General features: G+C 38.9%; 2 protein-coding genes across 2 annotated transcripts; both read right to left on the bottom strand.

The window, feature by feature from the left end:
• Positions 1-508: 508 nt before the first annotated feature.
• On the bottom strand, positions 509-3,572 carry LOC110730852 (cationic peroxidase 1-like). Its single transcript, XM_021910686.1, has 4 exons — positions 3,281-3,572; positions 2,313-2,504; positions 1,975-2,140; positions 509-1,264 (listed from the first exon to the last, which is right to left on the bottom strand). Exons 1-4 carry the CDS (start codon positions 3,482-3,484, stop codon positions 861-863), a joined length of 966 nt encoding a protein of 321 aa, XP_021766378.1. The 5' UTR covers positions 3,485-3,572; the 3' UTR covers positions 509-860.
• Positions 3,573-17,400: 13,828 nt separating this feature from the next.
• Positions 17,401-20,073, bottom strand: LOC110730843 (cationic peroxidase 1-like). Its single transcript, XM_021910675.1, has 4 exons — positions 19,827-20,073; positions 18,706-18,897; positions 18,272-18,437; positions 17,401-17,991 (listed from the first exon to the last, which is right to left on the bottom strand). The coding sequence occupies exons 1-4, from the start codon at positions 20,028-20,030 to the stop codon at positions 17,588-17,590; spliced, it is 966 nt and encodes a 321-aa protein (XP_021766367.1). The 5' UTR covers positions 20,031-20,073; the 3' UTR covers positions 17,401-17,587.
• Positions 20,074-26,815: the final 6,742 nt, after the last annotated feature.

The raw sequence follows: 26,815 nt of genomic DNA, 5'->3' as shown, positions 1-26,815 counted from the left end.
TTCAAACCGACCCAGTACGTATGACCCAAACTGATTATGACCCGATCCAGTTAGAACCCGACCCGATTAGGACCCGAACTATTTTGAACCAAAACCCGCTTTAAATTGGCTATACTCGTTTTCAAACAACCCGGTTTAACCCAAAATGATTATGACCCGAATCGATTACAACCTGACCTGATTAGGACCCGACCCGAATAGAAATCGCAGTAAAAAAACCAAACCGAACTAACCCGATAATTTTCAAAATTGACCCAAACCGACCCGCTAATCATTTTAACCCGTTATAACCTGAAACCGATAAACCCAACCCGAAATTGAATCGTTTACCCAAATTGACACCCTAATATGTAGCAACCTATTTTTAAGATAGCTAAGTGTCTTCTTATACGGAGTACATACTTTTTTTTTTTTTTTTTTTTTTTTTTTTTTTTTTTTTTTTTTTTTTTTTAGGGGAATACGGAGTACATACATTGAAAAGGAGCATTTTGCTTATTCAAGGGGGAGGGTTTATAAAAGAGTATACCGTCTTTTAATGTACTGCATGTATCGCAAATGTCTTAATAGCTTAATTCAATTATTGCATTAAAGTATGTATAAATTTTATATGAGCTATTAACTCAACATTAACCGAGTTTCATAATAAAACATATTGTTTAAATAATAGACTAGAGATAAAGAGTTTTTTTTTTGGAATAGAAATAGAGATATTAACTTGTGTACACCTTTTTCGATGATTGAAATTACAATCATAATAGTAATAATCATACATATTTTCTCTTATATTTAACCTGTGCATCACACACGTTCAAAAGCTCGTATTAACTAAATACAAGAACTTGAACATTCTATAGCATGCTTCAAGCTTTCGGAGCATTGACCTTCCTACAATTAATTCTAACCTCTCCATCGTTGCCGGTAAGAACACCTACTTGTCCGAACTTTAGTATTGCTGAGGCATATTCCTTGAAAAAGTTATCTTGATTTGCACTATAATTAGCAACAATGGCATCAGTTGGTCCACCCTTTCCAGTGTATAGTTCTTGATCAATGTCTAGAAGACCTTTTTGTTGCATCAAGTTTTTGAAGTATGCATTGTCAAACACATATGGAGTGGTGGAGTCGATTGGTATACGATCGCTATCCTTGCCTTGCCTGGGGCAATGTGCTTGCATTGCCTTCGCGAAGTTGGGATCTATGTTTGTTTCCTCATAGATACGCTTTCGGAAGGTTGTGCACCTTGCCCTGCCAATCGTGTGAGAACCTGTACTCGAGATAAACACTAGTCAAAACGTAACAGTTTATGACTCTTTCGATATAGTTTTGTGTCAATATCTTTTAATATTTTTCATCACGTCCACATTTTCATGAAAACTTACTTTCATTGTGCTTTTTATACTTGCAACATATCTTTTAATATTTTTTATATAGTACTAAGTATTACAGGAAAGTTCGTGTAAAGTTTGGTATGACCAATGATTTAGTTTGAACAGAGTATTTAATAGAGTATAAAACATATTTTTGAGCCTCAACCATTAGCTAGCTCTAGCTAATGGTTGAGGCCCATGAATATGTTTTATGCTCTATTTTTTTAAAGCATGTTTTATACTTTATTAGATTAGACTCGTGCGTTGCACGGTTTAAATAATTTTGTTATTATGCATATGGAATAATTTTGTTATCATGCATAAAAAATTAAGTTTATCATTTGTGTAAAAATGAGTGGTAATTATTCTTTATTAAAAAATGTATAGTGTAGATTAAAATAATAATTGTTAAAAAAAAGATTAAAATAATAATAATAATTAATGACATCATCAATAGAAATGGAGGGAAACTTTTTCACGTGAGAATGACACATAGGATAATTAAAGTGATGATGATGTCAGCAATATTTTGTTTTAGTAATAGTTAATAGATTAGTATTAATTAATATAAGGAATTGCCCCCTTGGGAATAAAAGAAGGAAAAAACCTGTTAAAGCCACAAATTCTTCGGTTGAAAAGCCTTTTAGTCTGAAGGAAAAAATCAGTGTTTCTAAGTTCCCAATAAAGAGAGCACCTAAGAGGTTAGTCATAAATCTATGTGGTTCAGTCGAATCCCTCCTTCCTAATGGTACTGTCCAAGTTGGTCCACCAAGCTGGAAAATTCATTATCAATAAAAAAAAATGAATCAAATAAAGAGCAAAATTATTATACTAGTAATAACTTAATAATTAGATTTATAAATAAATTAATACTAAGTAGAAAATTATAATCAATTTTGGTGCAACTTTGGAAAGGACTTATATATTCTTATAAGGTAACCATACCCCAACAACAGAGTCTCGAGCAGCTACTGTTAAGATATCAGCACATGATACCACACCTGGACATGCTTTTTCTAATCGAGCTTTAATCTGGTCGATGGCTTCATATCCCCATGTTGAATTTTGATTAAGTGCGGCCGACTTCTCCCCAGCCTCACTTGGTGTATCATCGAGCAAAATTGATGCGTCACATCCCTAATTATTCAACAAGTATTTTACACTACAATCATTTATTTGACTAGCAACACAAAATGTAACAACAGAAAATGTAACTTCAAAATTAAAGTAGTATTTTACTATCTCCATGTTTTATAATGGTATCATTTAATTTTTGTATGTTTTCCAATGAATTTTTTGTTTAACATTATATCACTTATTATTTTGTGAAAAATTCATGATATAAGAAATTGAAATTTCACATTCTATCACATTATTCTAATTCGGGCAGAATTGACTCGAAGCCAATCATTCAACTCGAAATACCTGACCTTGATTGCATGACTCGAGCACCACCTGAAATCACTTGACCCCCATTTAATATTAACTTGACCATACTATTATTAAATTTAGAATATTGTCGACTTAACATAAAGCAACCCAACCCAAAATAAAACCTAAAATAAATGAACCTAAACATGAAAACCCGATACAAACGACAAATGCATCACCATCTCTACATTTTCCCCTCCCTAACACGTGTTTGTGGGAGGAGAATGTGGAAGGACATATAATTACATCCTAATGTATTATAGACATCATATCCTTATTGAATTTTGATAAGAATAATGAGGATATTGACATAAATCAATAAACACAAGAACTTATGCATGGAGAGATCAATTAACTCTTCCTTGTTCAACCTAGAACCACTATTAATTAAGATCCTTAAATAAACTTTAGTATATATGCACAAGCTACGTATCACGTAGGTCACCAAAACTTGAACACAACTCCAAAGATCTTAGACTTACACTAACTCCGCAATCATGGAAATGAAGGTGCACAAGAGATCCACCCATGCCAGGTTCTTTCCTTAAGATGTTTGTCATTTCATCTCTAATTATGGAGTTAACCTGTGGACATGTTTTTGCATAGTAGTCGTCAGACAATTGTGCGAATGCCGACCCGAAAAGTACAAAGATCAAGCACCTTTGAAGCAACGAGGAGGACGCCATGGAAGAATTTAAAGTAGACTAAAGGAGAAACATAAAATATAAGGATATTAATTAAAACAATATATGTTATTCAAGTTACTATCTAAAAAAAAAATGTAATATATTGCTCTATTTTTGCATCTTCTTTTATAATGTTTAAAAAATTATTTACACGTCCTAGTTTCAATGATTATGCTTGTAAAGTGCAACTCAATGCCTTTTTTTAGCATATATCCGATTAAGAAAGGTGTTGGCTTAATGAATTGCTTAGGATAATCTGGCTATTTTTTTTCTCCTTAGCAATGGCTATCATTTAAATTCAAAATTAACCATATTAAGATTATCTTTACATATTATTCTAGATATATATGATAGTTAATTAGGCCTGTTATTTCCTACTTTGTAGTAATCTGATCTCTTTCTTCCCTCATTTTAAGTACTTCTACCCTAAAAAAAGTAATCTCATTCTTAGTTTTAAGTTTTAGTTTGACGTTCACTTTTGCCAGTTTACAAGAATTATAACATTTGACAAGTTAGTAATCATACTTCGTCAACTTTTACATAATGTGGAAAGATATGATCAACTTAATTAAAACACGAATATAGTATTAAAATCAATATATATTCTAATGGGAGGCCAATTAGATGGTTGGAACCCACTTTGTCTTTAAATTATTTATTTAACCATTAAAAACTTACGCTATTTCATTAAATCAAGGCTTCCATGAGCTTTTATGTGACCGATTAATAGTCATAAATGGTTCCAAACAACATTAATTGAATTACCCTAGAGGTTTTGACATCACGTTTAGAAACCTATAAATTTATCTAATCTTGCATATCATTGAATTTTGACCATTTTTCCAATGTTTTAGACTCGAAAAGTAAATAGGTTGTGGTACTTCGTCCCCGTGAATCCATACACACCTCGTGTGGACAATTTGGATGGTTGGAATCATCCACTTTGCCTTTAATCCATCAATTTAACAGTTTACTACTTACACTTCTTTTAATCTACTCAAGGTCGTCATAGCATTTATCTGACCACAAACAATATTATATGACGTCGCGACCTACAATCTCGAAATTTTTTAACACCGGGATTCGAAACCCCAACATTGATCCAATTTCATCCGATTAGCCTTAAGTTCTGGATAATTTTTACTTTCAAGGACCCTAAATGAAACAAGTAACTCTGGGTGCTTAAATTATCTCATAACCATACAACTTCTTGGGGGAGACATTCGGGTGGTGGGATCCATCCACTTTTCCTTTAAAACTTAAATAGTTTACAACCTTCACCTCCATTTGGTCAGGCGGCACCTCCCGTCAGTCTGGCTTTCATAGTGCGCAGGCGGTACCAAAATTGCCATTTGTGCCGCAACAACAATATTTTATGCAGCCACCTCCATTTGGTGGACCTGCAGCAAAAAACGTCCAACCTATGGACTGGCAGCTACGGCTGCTTAGACTTGGTGAACAGCCGTCGGCCTTCTCCAAGGAAATTACTGAAGCCGCTCAGCCGGCCAAAGTAAAAAATGTTTTAGTAGGCGCCTATGATGGCACTACTAACCCGGAAGACCATCTGATGGCATTCACCAACCTGATGTACCTTCAAGGGTTGGATGATCCCACTTGGTGCAAGTGTTTCCCAGCAACTCTCAAGGGAATTGCACAGCAATGGTTCGGCAACCTGCCGACTGGTTGTGTAAACAGTTTCAGGACGCTTGCTTACTTATTTGCCTCCAACTTTGCAATGAACATCCCTGCGAAGAAAACGACTCTTGATTTGGGAACAATTCAGCAGGGTGAAAAGGAGGGGCTTCGTTCCTACATCAGGCGGTTCAACCTGATGAGAATACAGATTCAAGGGTTACCGGATGAGGTAGCTTATACTGACTTTTTTAGAGGTCTCAAAGACGGGTCTACCTTCAAATTTGATTTAGTTCGAAAAAGGGTGGCGACTCTTCAAGAGGCCTTGATTGAAGCAGAAGCCTATATACAGGCGACTGATCTGTGTACAATGAAACAGTCGGACGGGAAGAGGTTCGACAATAGAGAAGGACGACAGAAACAGTCGTCCAACAAAGATGAAAAAAGAAAAGGGGTCTGGGCGGCTGATTCCTCTAAACAGCCGGCCAAGAAGAAAAAGGAATTCAAACCATACTCCCCAAAGTATGTGTTTAACAAGGATAACCAGTTTATCCTAAAAGAAATAAAGGGACGGCTCTCAATTGAAAAACCGCTCCCCATGAAGGGTTCTGCGAGCAACCGGAACCAAGACAAAATCTGTGCTTATCATGATGACATTGGTCATCACACCAACGACTGCATTAGTCTCATGCGGTACCTAGACCGCTTGGCAGATCAAGGTGATCTTGACACTTATGTCAAGAAATCTACGGGGAATACTTCCTCAAAAAAGCAGTCGGCCAAAAAGAATCAACAGGCCGACAGTTCCGATACAGATGATGCAGTCGTCTACACCATTGCAGGCGGCTTCTCAGGAGGCGGCCCCACTATTAGGGGCAACAAAGATAATATAAGGCGGTTAGATGTAAATTCCGTTCACCAAGAACGACCGTCCAAATATACATTTCCTGAGATTGTCATCACTGAAGAGGATCTAGGAGGAATAAGGGGGCCGCATGACGACCCTCTCGTTATTGAATGTAAAGTGGCCAACCAGAGAGTTGGTCGAATCCTCATAGATACTGGGAGCTCTTCAGATCTCATCAGCAGCAAATGTCTGTCAAAACTGAAATATCAGACGGACTGCATACATCCGGCCTCCCACCCTTTAATAGGGTTTGGAGGAGGAGTCGTCCACCCACTGGGACGAGTTGATCTACCCGTCCGCCTGGGCGAAAAAGGGGAAGGACGACACATGGTAATCCGATTCCTAGTTGTAGAGGAACTCTCTGCCTACAACATGATTCTGGGTCGCCCAACCCTGAATAGTGCCAAGGCTGTTATAATCCCGTCACTTATGCTGCTTAAGTTTGAAAGGGACAATGGAACAGTCGGCTCCCTAAGGGGAGATCAGAGGATGGCCCGAGAGTGCTATCTCTCGGATGTCAAACCCACTGCTAAGGCCACTGGGTCAAGTGGAGAAAAAACAGACCTTGACAATGTCAAGGAAAGTGCGCCTGTTCAAGAAACAGGCGACAGAAAAAGAAAGGCGTCCCAAACAGAGTCCGCCAGAAAGGCAAGAAAATAGCAATCATTGGCAGAGGACCGGCCGGATGAGTTCCGCCCTCAGCCGGCTGGTGAGCATACGGATCTGATATTAGACGACTCCCGCCCTGACCGAACAGTCAAAGTTGGGACGACTGCTCTGAGAAACCTTGGTGATGACTTTCACAACCTGTTGAAAGAATACAAGGACATCTTTGCATTTGAAGTCCATGAAATGCCAGGCGTTAGTCCTGATCTGGCAGTACACAAACTCGCTGTGGATCCAAAAAAGAAGCCGGTACGGCAAAAGAAGCGGAACCATGGTGAAGAAAGAGGTCAGGCGGCCGCCGCCGAAGTCAAAAAATTACTTGATGCAGGGTTCATTCGGCAATGTTACTTCCCAGATTGGGTTGCAAATGTGGTACTTGTTAAAAAGCCGAATGGCACCTGGCGAATGTGTGTAGACTACACAGACTTGAACAAGGCGTGCCCCAAAGACAGTTACCCTCTGCCCAAAATTGATAACCTGGTCGACTCAACAGCCGGCCATGCCTTGATGAGTTTTATGGACGCCTATTCTGGTTTTCATCAAATTCCTTTGTGGGAGAAAGATCAGGAGAAGACGGCCTTCGTCACTGATCAGGGATTATACTGTTATACGGTCATGCCGTTTGGTCTTAAGAATGCCCCGGCTACATTCCAACGAATGATAAACACAGTGTTCTTTGATCAGATTGGGAGAAACGTCGAGGCATACATTGATGATATGATTGTTAAGACTAAACTTCAGAAAGATCATCTGACGGACCTCCGAGAAACTTTCGCCACACTCAGGCGGCACCATGTCATGCTCAATCCCAAGAAATGTGTATTTGGAGTTGAGTCTGGGAAATTTCTCGGATTCCTTATCAACCAGAGAGGAATAGAGGCGAACCCTGAGAAGGTACAGGCGGTCATTGACATGCAGTCGCCTCGTACCGTCCGAGAGGTTCAGAAGTTAACAGGTTGTCTGGCGGCCTTGGGAAGATTTCTAAGCCGATCAGGCGACAAATGCCTATACTTTTTCCAGGCAATTAAGAAAAAGGCAAGGTTTGAATGGGGGCCGGATGCTGAGGCCGCCTTCCAGAAATTAAAGGTTCACTTGCATTCCTTGCCAAGGCTGGTCAGCCCTTTGCCCAAAGAAAATCTCTACATGTACCTGGCCGTCTCTGATCATGCGTTAAGCGCGGTGCTCCTTGCTGAAAGGGACGGCTGTCAACTTCCGGTCTACTTTGTCAGTCACGTACTGAAAAATGCCGAGTTGAGGTATCCCCTAGTGGAGAAATTTGGTCTTGCACTCTTCATGGCTGTTAAAAAATTGAAGCCCTACTTTCTGGCACATGCAGTCGTCGTGTATACCGACCAACCGATCAAACGGCCCCTTACCACCATGGAGTCCTCCGGACGAATGATCAAATGGGCCATAGAAATGCAGAGTCTCGAAGTTACTTTCGAGCCTAGAAAAGCAGTGAAGGGGCAAGCCTTTGCTGACTTTATTGTAGAGATGACTCGTCCTCCTGACTCTCAAGTTCCAGACCAAGTCTGGAAGGTATATGTGGACGGAAGCTCTACTTCAAACGGTTGTGGAGCAGGCGTCGTATGTCAATCTCCAGAGGGCGACAGGTTCGAGTATGCTCTACGCTTCAGTTTCCAGGCTTCAAACAATGAGGCAGAATATGAAGCTTTACTAGCCGGGATCCGCATGTGTAAGGCGGCCGGGGCAAGGAAAATAGACGCCTGTTCTGATTCACAACTGATAGTGAGTCAGTACAATGGCGAATACGAAGCAACACATCCGGCCATGATCAAATATTTACAGGCGGTCCGACAAGCAGTCGGCTCCCTTGAGGATTTCCATCTGATCCAAGTACCGAGATCAGAAAACAACCAGGCAGATGCACTCTCGAAATTAGCATCATCCGCCTCCTCCGATACTCCTCGAACTGTGTTTTGGGAAGTAATGGAGAAGAGAAGCATCGAGGAAAATCCTATTGGAATTCTAGACAGAAGCTCAACCTGGATGGATTCAATCAGGGCATATCTGACAAACGGTACACTGCCGGATGATCCTCAACAGGCGGCATCACTGAAAAAACGAGCCTCCTGTTTTGAAATGATACAGGGGGAACTGCACAAGAGGGGGCACCTTCAACCCTTCTTAAAGTGTGTTACTCCTGAAAAGGGACGAGAGATACTAGATGATCTTCACTCTGGTTTCTGTGCTTCCCATATTGGTGGTAGGATGCTTGCTCAAAGGGCAAGGCGGCAGGGCTACTTTTGGCCTACTTTGGAAGCAGATGCAATGGAGATGGTGAAAAAATGTGACAAGTGCCAAAGGTTTGGCAAATTAATTCACCGTCCGGCTACTGACCTCACTACCATTCACAGCCCACTACCGTTTGCTAAGTGGGGCATGGACATTCTGGGTCCATATACGCCTGCTACAGGCGGCAGAAGGTATATACTTGTTGCCGTTGACTACTTCACTAAATGGGTAGAGGCGGAGGCTGTAAAGGGAATCAAGACGAAAGATGTAATTTCATTCATTTGGAAAAACGTCATCACTCGGTTCGGGGTTCCCATGTCTATGGTTTTTGATAATGGTCCCCAATTTGAGACGCCTGTTCTCAAAAGCTGGTTGGGAGACCAAGGAATTGGACATTACTTTGCATCTGTCGGCCGTCCACAAGCAAACGGCCAGGTAGAAGCCTTTAATAAAATCATCTCAGACGGTCTCAAGAAAAAAAATTGAACGAGCAGGCGGCCTATGGGCAGATGAACTACCACATGTTCTTTGGGCCATTAGGACGACTGAAAAAGGGGCGACTGGAGAAACTCCATTCCTCCTAACTTATGGTGCAGAAGCTGTTCTTCCAATAGAACACTACGAGCCGACTCTTCGAGTAATGCTATATGACGAAGAGGCAAACTGGGAAGCTATGCGCCTGGCATTAGACTCACTTCCTGAAAAGAGGGGCAATGCTGTTTTGCGCCATGAAATCTACCGCCTGAGAATGACTAGATCATACAACAAAAAAGTGCACAGGCGTCCACTCAAAGTAGGGGACTTTGTACTTAGAAAAATGGAAGCAGTTGGTAGGGCTAACGAGTCTGGCAAACTAACTCCCAACTGGGAAGGACCCTACCGAATCTATGCGGAAGTCAGGGACGGTACCTACCGTCTGGAAACACCAGACGGACAACCGTTGCCTCGAACTTGGAATATAGATAACCTTAAGAAATATTTCTTTTGAATGATGTAAAGTAAAGAGCTACTTAATAAAGTTGGCACTTACTATTCAATTTTGTATTACGAGGGGCATGCCGTCTGTACCTTTACAGTCGGCTACTCTCCATTGAGTTTCACTCTTTATCTTTACAGGGGCATGCCGTCTGTTCCATTACAGTCGGCTACTCTCCCTCGAGTATTTTACTCACAATACTTAGCTAAAAAGTTTAGGGCCTGGCCGATCCTGTAACTAACAGGCGGCTACCCTTCTTTTACTTAGCACATACGTTCACCAAGAACATACCAAGGCCACTGGCCGAATGATCAGACCAGGCGCCTAGTCAACTGATCTAACTTTTAAAAACTAATCCGACCTGTCCCAACATTATAGCAGGCGTCCGGCGGCATCCATTCGGATGAAATTCGTCGCAGAGAGCAGCTCCCTTTTGGGTGGAACATTGTTCTATAAACTAATTACACGGCACCTATACGACTGTCCCAAAGGGCAACCACGTAGCCGTTTTTGAGACAAGGATAACTCTATCACTAACCAAACCAGTGGTAGCAGTTGACATCTGAGTCAGATGACCGCCTGTATTACTTGGGATAAATGCAGGGGGTACCTATTGAGTTAATAGCCAACAAACATTGGCGAATCAAGGGGTCTAGCCGGTCTACGCCGCCTGGTACCTCTACTTCTCAAACAGAAGTGACGGAGACTGAGTAACTCCAAAGTTAACTCATAGTCACTCCTTCAAATTTGGTATGGAACCTAAAAAGTTTGAGTCGTCCGCCTGTTTTATACAAACAAGGGCACTCGAACCCCTATTCCTACTGGATAACCTATTGAGTAAATAGCCAACAAACATTGGTGAATCAAGGGGTCTAGCCGGCCTACGCTGCCTGATACCTTTACTACTCAATCAAGATTGTGACGAAGACTAAGTAACTCCTATGTTAACTTAATAGTCACTCAAACTTAGTACTGAGCCTAAAAGGTACGAGTCGTCCACTTGTTTTTAATAAACAAAGGCTCTCAACCAATACTCTTGCTAGGTTAACAAATAACAAATTAGAGGCCAACATTGGCAATAAAGGGAAACAACCGGTACCCGCCGCTTGTTTTCCTACTTAAATTCCTTGGCTACTTGGTATTTCTATTTACTTGGTCAAATTGAATAAAGAATTCGAATACCGATTGATTAAATGGCCGACTGATCATCTATCCTGGAAACAGACAACCAGTCGTCCAGGGGCATAGGCGGCATACTTACTATTTGTACCTGTCTTAACGTTCGGCCATACACAACAGTCTGTCTAGTGAGCAAATTTCAAATACTTAGACAAATTTGAACAAAAACAAAAAATTTGATTAAAATGAGCCGGCCATAAAAGACCAGCAGAATATTCAAAACCCCGGCCCCCTGGCCGGGTAATTACAAAGCAAACGGCACGCAGGCCGTGAAAAGAAAAAATATACTTAAAGCTTAAGAAGGGGGCAGTTCAGTATCAGCAGCAGCCGCCTGGTCAGCACTCTTCTTGCTGGACTCGGCCTTCGCTGCATCATCTTTTGATGCCTTTCCCCCAAGTGGCACAAGCGCCACAACCGGCTCTTCCTCCTCCAACGCAACGTCCATCGCCTCTTCTTCAGCAGCCGCCAGGATCTGTTGATTATATATTTCCGAACACTGGCGGTACGTTCTTTCCCATGAGGCAAAGTCGGCACTGGGGAACAGTCGTTCCCAGGTCATGCGTTGGATTTGGGCGGAGTCTTCCACCATCTCCCGGACGAGCTCTTGTTTTTCTTGCTCGGCCTTGTCCGAGAGCTCTTGGGTAAGACTCTTCTCCTGGTTCACCAGGCGTTCTTTTACGTTAGCCAAAGATTTCTCCATGGCTTCGTAAGAGTGCATTTTCTGGCGAAGGGGTTTCAGCTCGGCTTTAAATTTGGTGACGGTCCCCTCCAGCTCGTCAACCTTCTTTTGGGCCGCCTCTAGCTGAGCCCGAACAGCGGCGGTCGCCTGCGCCTGATAATAAAGAAGATCAATGGTCAGTACTTCATTTTGGGCAATTTGAAACATTGCTTTATCACAGCTGGAGGCGGCCATAGCCTTTGCGGCCTTTACCTCTTTGTTTTTCCGATCAATCGGCTTGCGAAGGCTGTTGACTCGGAGCAGGGCCTAAGTACAAAGAAAAACAGGCGTCAGTTTCCAATCATAAGGGTTAACAGGCGTCCTGGAACTTCAAAAGGGTATACCTCAGCTAGGATCCCCGAAATTCCATCGAGGTCAAGGGTGCCGGCACCCTTGACCGCCTCCCTGTCAGAGGGAGGAACTACTTTAACCATTGACTTGGCTACCTCAACCAAGTCAAGTCCCTGGGGGCCGGCTGCATTAAGCAGAAGGAAAAACAAGTTAGACCTAATCAAGAAGGAAGCAAGAGTGAGTTTTTACAAGCAAGTGTCCATACATCTAGGCGGCCCCGCCTGGGTTTTTGAAGAAGTGGCCGGCTGCTTCTCAGCCGCCACTGTTTTCCTGGAAGACCCAGGAGAGCTTGCAACAGTCGTTCTCCGGGCCTTGGGGTCCGGCTGTTGCGAGGAAGAAGCCCTTGGAGTGCCAGACTGAAAACAAAAAGAGTTAGTATATGCATAATACAACTTAAAGGGGAAGAGTTTTCAAAGCTTACCAAGGGTGCCTCCTTGCTGGGGGAGTCGGCGTACGACTGCTTCATTAGCGAAACCCGCAGCATGGCCGCCGCAGTCTTAGATGCTGTTATTTTACTCATGGCGTCGGCTGAAAGAAATAAACAGCAAAGTTAGTAAAAATCCCAAGTAAACAAGGCGTGAAAAAACGGAGTATTCGTCAGGCCGGCTACCTCTAGAGCACCGACTGCCGAGGCCACAGGCGGCCAAGAAGTACTCATCATAGAGCCACTTGAAGCTCGGGACGCAGTGTAGGGGTACTTGCTCTCGTACCCCTGAAGTAGAGTTCACCCTAGTCTCTACTTTGAAGAGTCCTTTGTCTAGGATCTCTCTTTTAGCCTTTGGGGGAACAGGCGGCATGTTGCGGCCGCCTGCAAGAAGAGGCGGATCCCTGTTCCACTTGTTAAAACGTTTGTTCAGCTCCGTGTCTGAACTCTCGATAATAAGGAAGGTGTTCCGCCAATCCTTCCATTTGTTTGCCTTACCTCTCGTCATGAGGTAACCCCTGTGGCTTGTTAGTTGATACCAGCCGGTACCTCCCGACTTAGGGGTCCGGCTGAGATAGTTCATGTGGGCGAAAGCCTCAAAACTTGGCTCCACCCCGTTCAGTTCGCACCCGGCCACATAGCCGAGTACGTTTACCCAAGAGTTGGGGGCTAACTGCCATAACCCCAGATCATACCCATCTAAAATCCGCTGAACAGCCGGATGTAATGGGAAGCGCAGACCAGCTTTGATGGCCGCCACATAGCAGCCAAAACAGCCGTCACCATAGCTGGTACCAGCCGGCCAGACGACAGTATCTTCTGGATCCGGCACAAACAGTAAATACTCCGGGCCCATTTTGTGGTTAGCAATAAAGCTCGCCACGTTGTCTCGCATGGTTGCGATCCGGCCCCGGGGCACCCTGCAGTAGTAGGGGGTGTTTTCCTCTCTGTAAGAGGCGGACGGCTCTGCCCAATTATCCCCCTTCTCCACTGCATGGGAACTTCTCGCCTCTTGTAGGCGGTTATGTTTCTCTTCTGAGTCAGAAGAACTATGGTCAGAAGAGCTGGAATCGGACTCGTCCCCTGACGAGTCCGAAGAGGACGACGCCTCCCCTCTCCTAGAGGGGCCCGCCTCCTCTCCCTTAGAAGGAGCAGAAGGTAAATTAGACATGTCCACGGTTAGATGAGAAGGGAACACCTTGGTCCCTCTCTCAGAACTGTCAGCTTGACAGTCGCCTCGTTCCACATCTGGCGCCTGGTCAGATGTTTCGCTAAGGAGTACCCTTTGGGAGGAGCCGTCTGAGTTTGATATTCTAGCAGTCTTTTTTGTTCTGGCCATCACGTTCTGCATAGACACAGATTCAGTCGGACTTTGTATAAAGGGCAAAGATGGGTCCAGAAAAGGGCAGGCGGCACTCCTAGTCCTAGATTCAGCCGTCCCCGGTGACCGGCTGATCACTAACTTAGGGCGTGTCGTGTGCTTCCATGGTGCCATTTCAAAAAATAAAAAGAAAATTAAGAGTAAGAGAACTGAGTTACCTGAACGGATGACAGTTGATGAAGTCCTGAAAGTTCGGGTCAGTCGGCTTGTCAGAACAGGCGGTAGGCAGAAAAAGTCCGAAAATGTCAGAGCAAGTTCAGGGGTCCGAATGTTCTCGCAAAAATTCTCAAATGTGAAAATGACCGAAGTCAGCACTTCCTTTTATAGGCAAAATGAGAAGGCGAAGGGTCGCTTCCGAATTCAAATTTGGGCGGGAGAGTCTCCCGGCCGTCTGCAAGGTGACACCTGTAACGGGCCGTCGCCTGTCACCGTGCGACGCCTGTCACAGGCGACACGTGACCAGTCGCGTGCCACCTGTGAGGGGCAAATGATTAGGGGATTTTTATCCACCAAGCGCCGTTTGACAAGTGGACCAACCAGGTTCCGCCACGCGTCCTCCACGGACCACTTAAGACACGCCACGTGTCCACCCATGCCAAATGGGACAACCGGCCATCAAGGCCCATTTCAGTCTAGAAGCCCGATCGGCCCTAGGTTTACCTTAAACCTAGAGAGTTGCACGCTTCCCAAGGCTATAAATACTCGATTAATCCTCATTAATCAAGGGACCGAATAATTTACGGAACACACTAATAACCGGCTGATCTCGCTAGCAAAGCAGATTACCTACATTAAATACTCTCACCTAGAGAGACCTTATTACTTTAATTTCTGTATTAATTACTCCTTAATCAGGTACTAACTTGACCGTTGGAGGCGGAGCTCTCAGGAGTCTCCGTTATTTTGCAGGTACAGGCGTCCGGTTCCAGTCTCGGAATTGTAGCTCTCCCGCAGGACATCAGAAAACCCCAAAACAAATACTATATGAATAAATTAATTAATCTTATTTAATGCGACAAAACAACACTAATTAATTAATGAAATTTTTTTAAAATAAGAAAAGAAAAGAGATTTATCTAAGTGCTTAGGATACTAACCATTATCCTTTGTTTAAATTTGCTAGATCTCCGCTTTAGGCGTTTATGGACTTTCCTCCTTATTCGTACCTCCAAAGACTTCAAAAGAATAAATTAGTGTTGAAGAGTATTTGGGAAGAGAGGGGAAAAGTAGCATGATACCAAGAGAATTTGAGAGATAAGGGTTTTCAAAATTTTAGGGTTTTAACTTCTGATTTTTCTGTTGTGTTTAGGTCTAAGCAAAAACCCCCTATTTATAGGTGTAGGAATCTAGTTTTAGGGTTTTAGAACCGCAGCGTCAGAGGGCGCGCGTAACTCTCAAAGTTGCGCTCGGGTGCCGAGCGCAACTTTAAGACTCGCGCTGGGCAGTCGCGCTCAATATTGAAAGTTGCGCGCAGCGCGGTTTGCCATATTCGTAAACGCGTTTATTAAAACTTCCATAACTTTTGATTACGAATTGGATTAAGGTAAATGAGATATCATTGGAAATCTATGAATGTTTACTTTCTAATGCCATTAGAATTAGGTTAAAATCTTATGGATCAAAAGATATTGGTTGTTTGAGAGCAAGGGTGTTGGTTTTCAGGCCCGGTTTAGTATTTTGATGATATCTTCTTTGTTTTAACTCGGAATTGGGTTTATAATATACCGTTGGAAAGCTCTTTGAAAGGGATATCTATATGTTCAGGACTTGAACGAATATTATGTGGTTCATTGCCCTTATTGGCTTGGTTATCAACAATGTAAGATCCTTCTGATCCAATCATTACATTTGACTCATTTGGGTCCATTATTAATCAAGATTAAACATGTATGAGCGCGTTTTTGGCCTAATTAGTAATCAAACAAGGCTATAAGATAATTTGGTCTAAAATATATTACTTCATAATGCATTTCGGAGTCCATAAACACTTCAACTTTGATCGAACATGAAGAACAGGTTTTTGTAACATCATCGCACTTCTTGTCGGGACAAGAGGCTAAAAGTAGGTGTCTACACTAGGCACACCCATGTCACACAGGGCATGGCATGCTAGTGTATTTTAAGAGAAGCAAAAGGTTTGATTTTGAAGTTCTAAGTGAGGTACACCCATGTTGAATGTGGGCATGCCCATGTCCCATCGAGTGAAAAAGTTCCAACAAGGCACGCCCATGCCTTTACGAGTGATGATGCTATATGATGCGTGCCACTAAAGGCGACACACCCATGTCAGAATTTGACATGCCCGTGTCTCGCTGGAAATGAAAGAAGTTTAGTTTCTGATCTTAGGCACGGGCATGTCCCGTGTGACATTCCCATGCTTGGACGAATATATATAGTCGGTTTTACTCCGATTTATTTCTTTATTCTATCCTATCTTTTAGCTTTATTATAAATACTTCCTAGCCTTATTATTTCATAATTCATTATCTTAGAACCCTAGTTTTCTCTCTAGACTTTATATTCATTGTACTTTAAGATTATGCACATAAGATTCTTCATTTATCTTTCGTAATTCAAGATTCGGTATTTTCTTATTCTCTTTAATTCCCTTGATTTTTAATTATGTTTTTTTTAATTCTTGTTATTGTTTTTATTATTATGAGTGAGTAGTTTTCTTATTCTAAGATTTAGAGGAACCCAAATATGATTGATGTAATAATTAATTCTTTAAATTCTCTAATAATAATAATTGCAATTAAAATGATTGATGCATGAATATGATTGTTAGTATCACAACGAGAGTTGGGTTTTAACGGGGTCGGGTTTGAATAAATCATTTAAGGGTTTGAAGTTCTTCACGAGAGTAGGCTTGATTGTGATTAGGAAAGCCATCGATAATTCGAGAGAGACCTTTGGTATTTTCTAGGGATTACTTTTCCTAATGTTGATTGAACTATATGTGAGGGGTAGAACGACTATGCATTAATTATATTCATGCTAAGGCTTGATCTTAGATGTTTTTATAAGTTGATTTATTTTATTATTCAGAATAATTGTGCTATATATAGTTATTTAAATTAGAATTATCATTATATGAATTGGTTTCTTGCTTAGTAATTTATTGAGTCATTATAATTAGTGTCTCTTGGGATCCAACCCTTACTGAGCTTGCCGACCTACATAGTTTGTGGTCTAAATAGGTTTATTTTTTAGAGGTACGTGACCAGCCTATCGTACTGCTGTAAATTTAATAAAATGTCCAAGCTATCTTTTTTAAAAGAAAAAAAAAAATACAAACGTCTTTTTTAATTTTATTTTGTTGTTTCCATTCAACCAAACCTCATCACTATCTTGTTTTTATTCATCTCTCCAAAATACGTGTGCATCGAATGAATGCGATTTTTATTTAAGAACAAAGAGGGTGTTAATCATTTCGCTAGATATAAATTTGAGGAGAAGATATAATGAGTGTCATACGGAGTATTTTGTTTAGTCTACATGATATAAAAATTGTATAGATCAATACTTGATCAAATTGAAAAATTGATTAACAATAATTTAAGCATGAAATTTATATCCAAAAAACAAAATTAATATCCAAAGCTCATTAATTTTAATTCGTTGCACCATTGGCCCTCCTACAATTAGTCCTAACTTCTCCATGTGTACCCGTAAGAACTTCCATTTTACCAATTTTTACAACAGCTTTGGCATAATCATCGAAGAATGCTTGTTGATTCGAGCTATAATTAGCAACAATGGCGTCGGTGGGTCCTCCTTTTCCGGTGTATAGTTGTTGATCGGAGTTTAGAAGACCTTTTTGCTTCATTAGATTGACAAAGTATGCATTATCAAACACAAATGGAGTTGTAGAGTCAATTGGTGCTGTGTTGTTATCCCCTCCTTCCTTAGGGCAATTAGCTTGCAATGACGCCGCATAGGTTGGGTCTATGTTTTTAGCTTCATAGACACGTTTTCTATAAAATTGACATCTTGCTAAGCCTACTGTGTGGCTACCTATGAGGAGTTGAGAGAACAAAAAAATGACTTTAGATTATCCGCCTAAAAGAAATAACTCATGCAATACGATTAGAGGTTGAAAATAAAAGTTGTTATAAACAAGTGTTTGGATCAGCTGATAAAGAATCTGTTTCACCTAAACCAAGGTCCCTATTTCGAGACTTGAAAGCCCAACATAATTTGTTCGGAGAGTGATTCCCAAAAGTTTTATCTTTTGATGTGGAGTATTGTTCCAATTAGCAATGAAAGAGTGGTAACTAAGGAAAATGCTTGTTACCTGCTAAAGCCACAAATTCATTCTTACTAAAGCCTTTCATTGCGAAGGCTCCAATTTGTGTATTAACATCTCCAAGAAAGACAGGAACTAAGGTGTCAGCCAAATCTTTATGTGCTTCGGTTGAATCTCTTCTTCCTAATGGCGTCGTCCAACTTGGTCCACCAAGCTAGGAAAAAAACCCAACATAAATCATAACAATTACTTCGTATATAATTTAAGTCTACAATTCTACATTATATTTACATGTATTGAAGTTAATCTTGGTCTATTTTGCATTTTATATCTATCTTTTTCTCAACGTGTGACAAGTGGCTCATACAGTAATTATACCCAATATTTGGTTGAAAAATTAGTATATGTAGTCAAATATCAACATAAATTGTTCAAATACAATTGTGGAATATTGAAAAAGACTTATATGATGATAATCATACCATGACAACAGAGTCTCGAGCAGCCACTGCTAGGATATCTGCACAAGAGACCACTCCTGGACATGCTTTTTCTAGCCGAGCTTTGATCGCATCTATGACTTCAAATCCTATTGTTGAATTGCCATTTACTAATGCAGTCCTCTCCCCGATTGCACTTTGAGTGTCGTCAAGCAAAATAGAACCATCACATCCCTGTTTTTGGCAAAGATATAGAAAATATTACACATGGTGCAAGCTTAAATTAAAATTAAAGCTAACTCATAATGAAGTCTTTTAAAATTTATTGATTTTACTTGCCTTTTCCAAGTCCCTAAAAGCACACCATTGGCTATTAATGCATTTAATTTAATCAAAATTAGGAATTAAATAAAATGAAAACTGTTGATATTTTTAAAATTACATCTTGAAAGGACACTAACAAACCCCATTTGCCATTTTCAATTAATTATTATACCAAAGGTTTTCATAAATAATATTGTATATGAATATATGATACTTACGCTATCATCTACGAGTAGTTAAATTATTTAATTTAATAAGTTTGTCAAACCAACTTACACAATCGATCATCAATTACTAGTTAATATCATCTAACAATTTCCAAAGATGGCCCATAAATACTTCGAAGTATGCATTTATTTAATTTTTTTTTTTTATTTTTTTTTTTGTTAATACCACGCTTTTTGTCTTTTTTTGAAGAGTTGTTAATAACAAGTTTTTTTTTTCTTTTTTTTTTTTTTGAAGCAATGTTAATAACAAGTTAGTAATATTATTTTTAAGTGGAATTGATGAGAACATTGTTATATATAAAGGTGGCAAATTATTCCACCTCAACTTTCTTACATATTCATTGGTACATCCTCTTTATCACATGCATTCTCCCCCTTTCCCATATGCCTTGAAAAAGATGTGGAATAACATATGGATGTGCATAGACAATTGACTTACTTTATTTCTTCAATTTTTAGGATAATCCTCTACCTCACAGAATTTTAGCTAGTACAAGTAATTTGTTTTTCCAATTTTTTTTCTAGGATCAATATAATTAGGAGCCACCAAAAAATTCATGATATACACAAGTTATTGATATTTAAATGCAACTCCTAAGATCAAAGTCTTACACCAATAAGGCAATCAATGAAATGAAGTCTCAACAATGCTGCACCCATACGAGCCTCCTTTGCTACCGCCAATTTAACTTGGGATTGAATTATGGAGTTTGCTTGAGGGCATGATGTTACATAGAAGTTCTCAGACAATTGAGCGAATGCAGACCCGAAAAGGATAGAGATCAAGCAACATTGAAGAGATAAGGAGGAAGCCATGGTAGAGATCAAAGCAAGCTAAGAAACATAGAAAAGAATTGAAGTAAATTACGTTAGATATTTAAAGTTCATAATAATATACAGCTATAATTTAGTAATAGGCATGGTTCCAGATCTAAAATCTATTTTAAGGTGCTGTGTCATTGCCTATGGTAATGCATGCAAAGTGCAATGCAAATCCCTTATTTTTAGACAAAGCGTAAATAATGTTAGCTTTGTTTGCTTGTGCTTACAAAACATATTTCATTTAATAAAGTTCTCTAATATCGTACGAATAAGAAATAATTAACCTAACCAGTTCAGTACTATGTATAATATGTGCTTGGTAAGGAATATACCTTTCAATTCAACTTTGAGACTAGTAATTCAATTTTCATAAGTCAAAATCTCATTTCAAAGTGTCTAGCCCACTAATTCAAAGTTAATGTTCATACTTTATAAAATCAACATATTTAAAAACTACAGTATGTATGTGTTGAAAACTTGAAAAATCTCATCCAATGTCTTATGTTATCAATATATTATATAAACACAAACTCTTGGGTGCGGCAAGCCGCACCCAAGTGTTTGTGCAGCAACCTCAATCCTCTCTTCCCTTCTCTTTCTCTCTTCTCTGCTCTCCTCCTTTTTACTGTACTCCTTCGATTTTTTTTTTCCATTCATAATTCTCACTAACACCCACAAAATAAATCAAACATCAATCCTAATTGAATGATTTTTAAAGCATCAACGTTCTGCTTCAACAGGAAGTATTGTTTCCCCGAAGAAGCGGCTGCGATTCGTTGGTTGTGACTGATTGGTGGACACTTTGAATCGAAAATGGGACTGCGAGTTTGGTGGAGGCTCAATTGCGGACAGTGGGAGTTGTGGTTGTTTTTGGGGAGTAGGTTGGTTGTCTTCGCTGGTGGTGGCTGGGTGAGGGTGGCTAGGGCTGCTTTGGTGGGTTCGGTGGTTGGTGATTTGCGGTGGGTTTGGCTTAAGGTAGAGGTGGTGGTGGCCAGGTGGGTTTGGTGGTTCGTGGGTGCGGTGGGTTCACGTGAGGATTGTGGCTGATTTTAGAGAGAAAGAGAGGAAGTGGGGGACAGAGGAGCTGCTAACAAGAGATAGAAAGAAAGAGAGGAAGAGGAAGAGGGGGAAAGAGGAGAGAGAAGGAAATAAAAATAGTTTGTACTTGTATATACTTTTTACATCAGCCAATAAAAGTAACATATCTGCCAATTGATGTTTGATATCAGTCAACATTAAAGACATTAATAAAAACATATCAGCCAACAAAAGGAATATATCAGCTAACAAAAGATACATATCAGTCAACAAGTGGAATATATCAGCCAACAAAAGGTACTTATCAGCCAATAGAAGGAACATATCAGCCAACAAATGAAGCATATCAGCCAACAAAAGGATGAAATCAGCAAACAAAAACAAGGTAAGCCAACAAAATAAACATATCAGCCAACAAAATGAAACATTTAGCCAACAATTAAAATATACATATCAGCCAACAAAATAAATATTTCAACCAACTAAAGAAACATATGAGCCAAATGATGTCTGATATCAGCCAATAAAAGGAAAAAAAAAATATCAGCCAACACATGAAACATATAAGCCAATAAGTAATATATATCAACCAAAACTGTCGCACGCATCTGCGTGCGGCAGTTCGCACCCAATACTTTCTCTTATATAAAATACTATTAATATATTTTTCTTAATAATCCAAGGTAAATTTGACTCGTCAAAAAGCAAAAACTTCGAGTGATAGAGTAGTTAATCTCTCTTTTTCATAATTCAATATTCATTAAATCTTCACATCCCATGATGTCACATCTTGACAAACTACAATATCACCGGAAATTTTCAGTACTTGAATGAATGTCACGATCAGATTCCGAGAATTATCAAGTAAATTGGCTTTTATTGAGGGAATAACCCACGTGTTAGCCCATAAGAAAATTATGAATAAGTATTAGCGCATAGCGCCTGTGTGCTTAGAAAATGTATAGAATGACATTGATTTTTTAGTGGTACAATTCAATATACAAAACGTACGTACCACTTTGTGCCAATGTGATTTCAATGGTACGTTTTCGGAGAATTAAATGTACCACTAGCACAGTTAAGTGAAATATTCAAGTTTTCTAATGCCTGGTAAATTACGCTTTTTCCCTCCTATATACACTTCGTTTGTCAATAGGTGTTATACGCTGATATGCACTCGAAAATTACCATGTTCCCTCGACAATGACAAAAATCAAAAGGCTGGTCCAAATTTTAAAATGCTACTTTCACTCTATTGCTTCAGATTAAAGACTTATGGTATGTATGATACTCCGTAGTATCTTAACCCAAAAAAAATAAAAATAAAAAATAGCATATGAAAATCTGATAATTTCTGGGCGTGCGGGTAGGGCCCGAGCCCGACCACCCTCAAATTATGACATAATGGTTAAATATTGTTATTTATGGGTGAAAGGTTACCTCCCAACTTTTGAACCCAAAATTTGTCACTGGACACATTTGTCAAAACAAAACTTTAAAGTCAAAAAATGTATTGAATAATGCATAAGACAAAGTGATGCTTAATGAGTCTTGATAAGTCTAGAGTATAATAGGTTAGCGTATCGTATTCTTGAATTTATCAATATATATATATATATATATATATATATATATATATATATATATATATATATATATATATATATATATATATATATATATATATATATATATATATATATATATATATATACGGGATCCGGTGAGAACCAACTTCTATGTGAGAACTCATCCCATATGTGAGAACAAATCTCAGCCATTAAATTGTATTAAATCGAACGGCTGTGATTAAGCACATAAACCTCCTACAAACCACTTAACTGTCTTCTCTCTCTATCCAGTTAAGTGACTTCTCTCCACCAAGAAGCTTCATCAATGGCGACTGATTAATCCATTTGAAGGCTTGACAATTTTGATTTCATCTTCTTCTTCACAAGTGCGAATAACTTCGATTAAAGAATACGAAGGCTCGATAATTATCAAGGTTTGTTCAACTTTTCAATTTCGATTTTACTGCTCTGAAAATTTCGAATTGCATTAATTATTAAGATTCGATTTTACTATTAATTTGATTTTGATTTTCGTTGTTGTCTATGATTTAATTTGAATTTTAAATCAAGATTGTGCGATTTTGATTACAAAAATTTGGGTTTCACATTTTTTAATTTCGATTTTAGTATTCTGGAAAATTTTTAATATGAATGTTCTTAATTTTGGTTATTCGAGTTTGACATTCTAATTTTTGCTCGATTTTTTTTACTTTGAGTGTTCTCAATTTAGGATTTTCGTTAAAATTTTCAATAAGATTTTCAATTTTGACGGTAGACAAGATCCTTGACACCATCGAGGAGGTTGCAGACGAGCTGGACTTGTAGGTCCGCAGGAGGAAGAACTATGGTGTCGAAGACTTGGTTGGGCCTAAGGGTGATTTCATTGCCAGGGTAGAGATTGATCAACTAACTGAACAATTGGTAATTATCAATGAGTTTGTTTTGAATATCCTGATAGTGCATACAAGGTGTTTGATGAAATGCTTGTTAGAAAATGCTTGGTAATTATTTGTTGTTTGAGGAATGCTATCACATGGAATTGAACAAGGGACTATTAATGCTAATCAAATGATTACTCGGATTAAGGAGAATGTGGTTGGTAGAATTAGATGTTTGCCATGTATAATTAGTGCTAAAAATGGAATTAAGTTGGTTTGATAATATGTGATGTATAAGTTTCTTTAGCTGCTTGTTTTGATAATATGTGATGAGCAACGATAATAAGTTAGTTTCTCATTTGTCAAATGAGCAAATAATTAGTTGCTCATTTGTCAAATGAGCAAATAATTAGTTGCTCATTTGCCAAATGAGCAAATACTTAGTTACTAATTTCACAAATGAGCATTGAGTTATTTGCTCATTGGACAAATGAGCATTGAGTTATTTGCTCATTGGACAAATGAACATTCAATTATTTGCTCATTTAACAAAAGATCAAAGAATTGTTTGCTTATTTCACAAATGAGCATTGAGTTCCTTGGTCTGCTTGCCTATGCACAAGCCCCACCCCCTTCTTCTTGGTATGTTTCCTGCACACCAACCAAACTCCTTTCTTCCACTTTCCTCCACAAACCTATCCCCCCTGCCCCATCATCTTTCGGCTTGTAGTTCTGATTTCAATAACTGATTTCCGTTCTAATTTTAGATTATGAAATTATTGTGTGTGTGTCTGTGTGTGTGATTGTAAGAGTGTATGTGTAAGTGTGTGTGTTTGCTCCTGGTCGTGTACATTCTTATTTAAGAATCTGATTTCAGTTCTAATTATTGAGAGTGTGTGTGTAAGTGTGTTTAATGGGGTGCATATTCACTTGTTACTAATTTAATTGATAATACTTCCTAGTAGTAGTTGTGTTGGGTGAGCATGTGTTGGGTAATTTGTGAGCTATAGTGGCTTTTGTAGTAATAATGGAGGCATTTCACTTTCTACATGTGATTGTTTTCCTCTGCTTCTATGAGAGGGTGTTGATTTATATCAAAAACCTATTAGCTCAAATGGTAGAGCACTATGCAAATGCATAGATAACGTAGGTTCGAATCCTACATAGGCTGTATTTATAAATAACTATATAAAAAAAAACCTTAAAAAAAAACTTGATCATCTCTCCTTTTCTGTTCAACTATGCTTTGTTCAATACTTTTTCTTTATATATCCACAGAAGATTAAACCACTCAGAAGAACTAAATTAATATGTATGTATCCCTCAGCTAATTCATAAATAGAAGTTATCACAGACGACATTTGCAGTATTTCAGGTATACAATCTGCCTGCCTGGCATTATAAGCTGCTTGTAGGTTTCTCAAATGCTAAAGAACCCTATTGGTTTGCAATCTTGAGCTCTGAAGTAGCTTCTATTACAGTTTCAAGTGAAGTACTTTTCATATTATCTACTAATTCCCTTACATGAGCCTCAAATCTTGGAGCAACCCCATTTTGATAATCTTGGAGGAATATAAGTAGGAACTCCAATCTTGTAACAGGGGATATGCAACTGAAATTATAATGTTTAAACATGGCATATCAATTAAAAACCTTCCTCAAATTCTCAAAACCACCCATTATTTTTCTCTAATATCCCCAAATATACCCCTTTTAGGTTTCTAAGTTTCTAGACTAATTGAGTGTAGTTTGCTCATTTTTTTGCTCACTCTACAAACTTGTGTCTCCACATTACATAAATGAACCTACGTGGGATTCGAACCCACATCTTTTGTGCATTTGCACAATGCTCTACCCTTGAGCTAGTAGGCTAACGTATTTAAAACATTCAAACACACTCACAAATGAGCACTAATTTGACAAAATGAGCAAAAATCATTTGCTCATTTGAAAAATGAGCATTAAATAGTTTGCTCATTTGATAAATGAGAAAAAATTATTTGCACATTTTTAATTTTTGTTCATTTGATAAATGAGCAAAAAATTATTTGCTCATTTGACAAATGAACAAAAAATTATTTAATGCTCATTTAAATGAGCAAATAATTGTTTCTCATTTGATAAATGAGCAAAAATTTTATGCTCATTTGATAAATGAGCAAAAAATTATTTGCTCATTTGATAAAACAAACCTTTGTTAATAATCAGAACATATTAAATTCCTTCGACAATATAAAATCCACATAATTCAAATTTCTCAGCTCCTCAAAACATCAAAGTAAAATTTTATAGCAACTCAAGACACACCAATGCCATTTCATATGAAACCTTTAGGAATCATCATAGGCCATTCATGTCAAAATAAAATGAGCAAATTAAAATGAATAAATTAAAATAAAATGAACACCATTCATCAAAGTTCATACATCATTGGCGAAAATAGTAGAGAGAGTTAGAAAGGGATGAGGTTCCCCAAAGCTTTCCCAGGAGGAGATTTCTTTAATGCCTCTTTACACATGTCACGTCTCTAAACAGAAAGGCTGCTAATTGGAAAATGATATATACTACTAATCTTAACAAATATTAACAGCTTCATCTAGCAAGTGTTTTAAAAGTTACAAAAATCATCTGTGGCTGATGGAATCATGCTTAAACATGTTTAATATTAGCACAACAGATTAGTTTACTGAACTCGAAAAAGTACTTGCTACTTGTTTAATATTTGAATAAAATTTCACGCTGTAGCTTTATCATTATCTCAAGAGCAGAAACAATATCATCATGGATGTAGTAAAAACGGTGGAGTATGATGTCAACCAACCTCGAGCTTGTATATCCTGTCCATCATTGTAAATCAAGGAATCAGATATTTACCTTTACATTTTTACACCTTAAAAATTGAGGAAATGTAAATTCAACAAAGTTGTTATGAGGGTCATGTCAGGGAAAATAGGTTCATATAAAAGTTACTACATTTAATTAAGCGTTTCAAAGTGAATAGAGTGAAGCCAATATGATAATATGTGCTATTTAAAGTGAAATAAAGAAGTAGCTGGAAAACAACACAACATCATATTAGGGGCACACCTCTAGGCTTTAATGTATCTGAAAGTTGAATTATAGAAATGAGGAAGAAGAGAATGAAAGATGATCATAATTTGATGTGATTTGCTAAACAAAAAGTGGCTAATATCCTAGACCTTCATGTGGCTTTGTAAAATAACTCCCCATAATTTTCTGATTACACCTCTCTACACTAATCCTAACCAACTAATATTGTCATAGAAAACTA

Source organism: Chenopodium quinoa, unplaced genomic scaffold (genome assembly GCF_001683475.1).
Source record: "Chenopodium quinoa cultivar QQ74 unplaced genomic scaffold, ASM168347v1, whole genome shotgun sequence".
NCBI classification, from domain to species: domain Eukaryota; kingdom Viridiplantae; phylum Streptophyta; class Magnoliopsida; order Caryophyllales; family Amaranthaceae; genus Chenopodium; species Chenopodium quinoa.
Note: the sequence above shows the minus strand (reverse complement) of the source record. Positions and strands in the feature narration are given on the sequence as shown.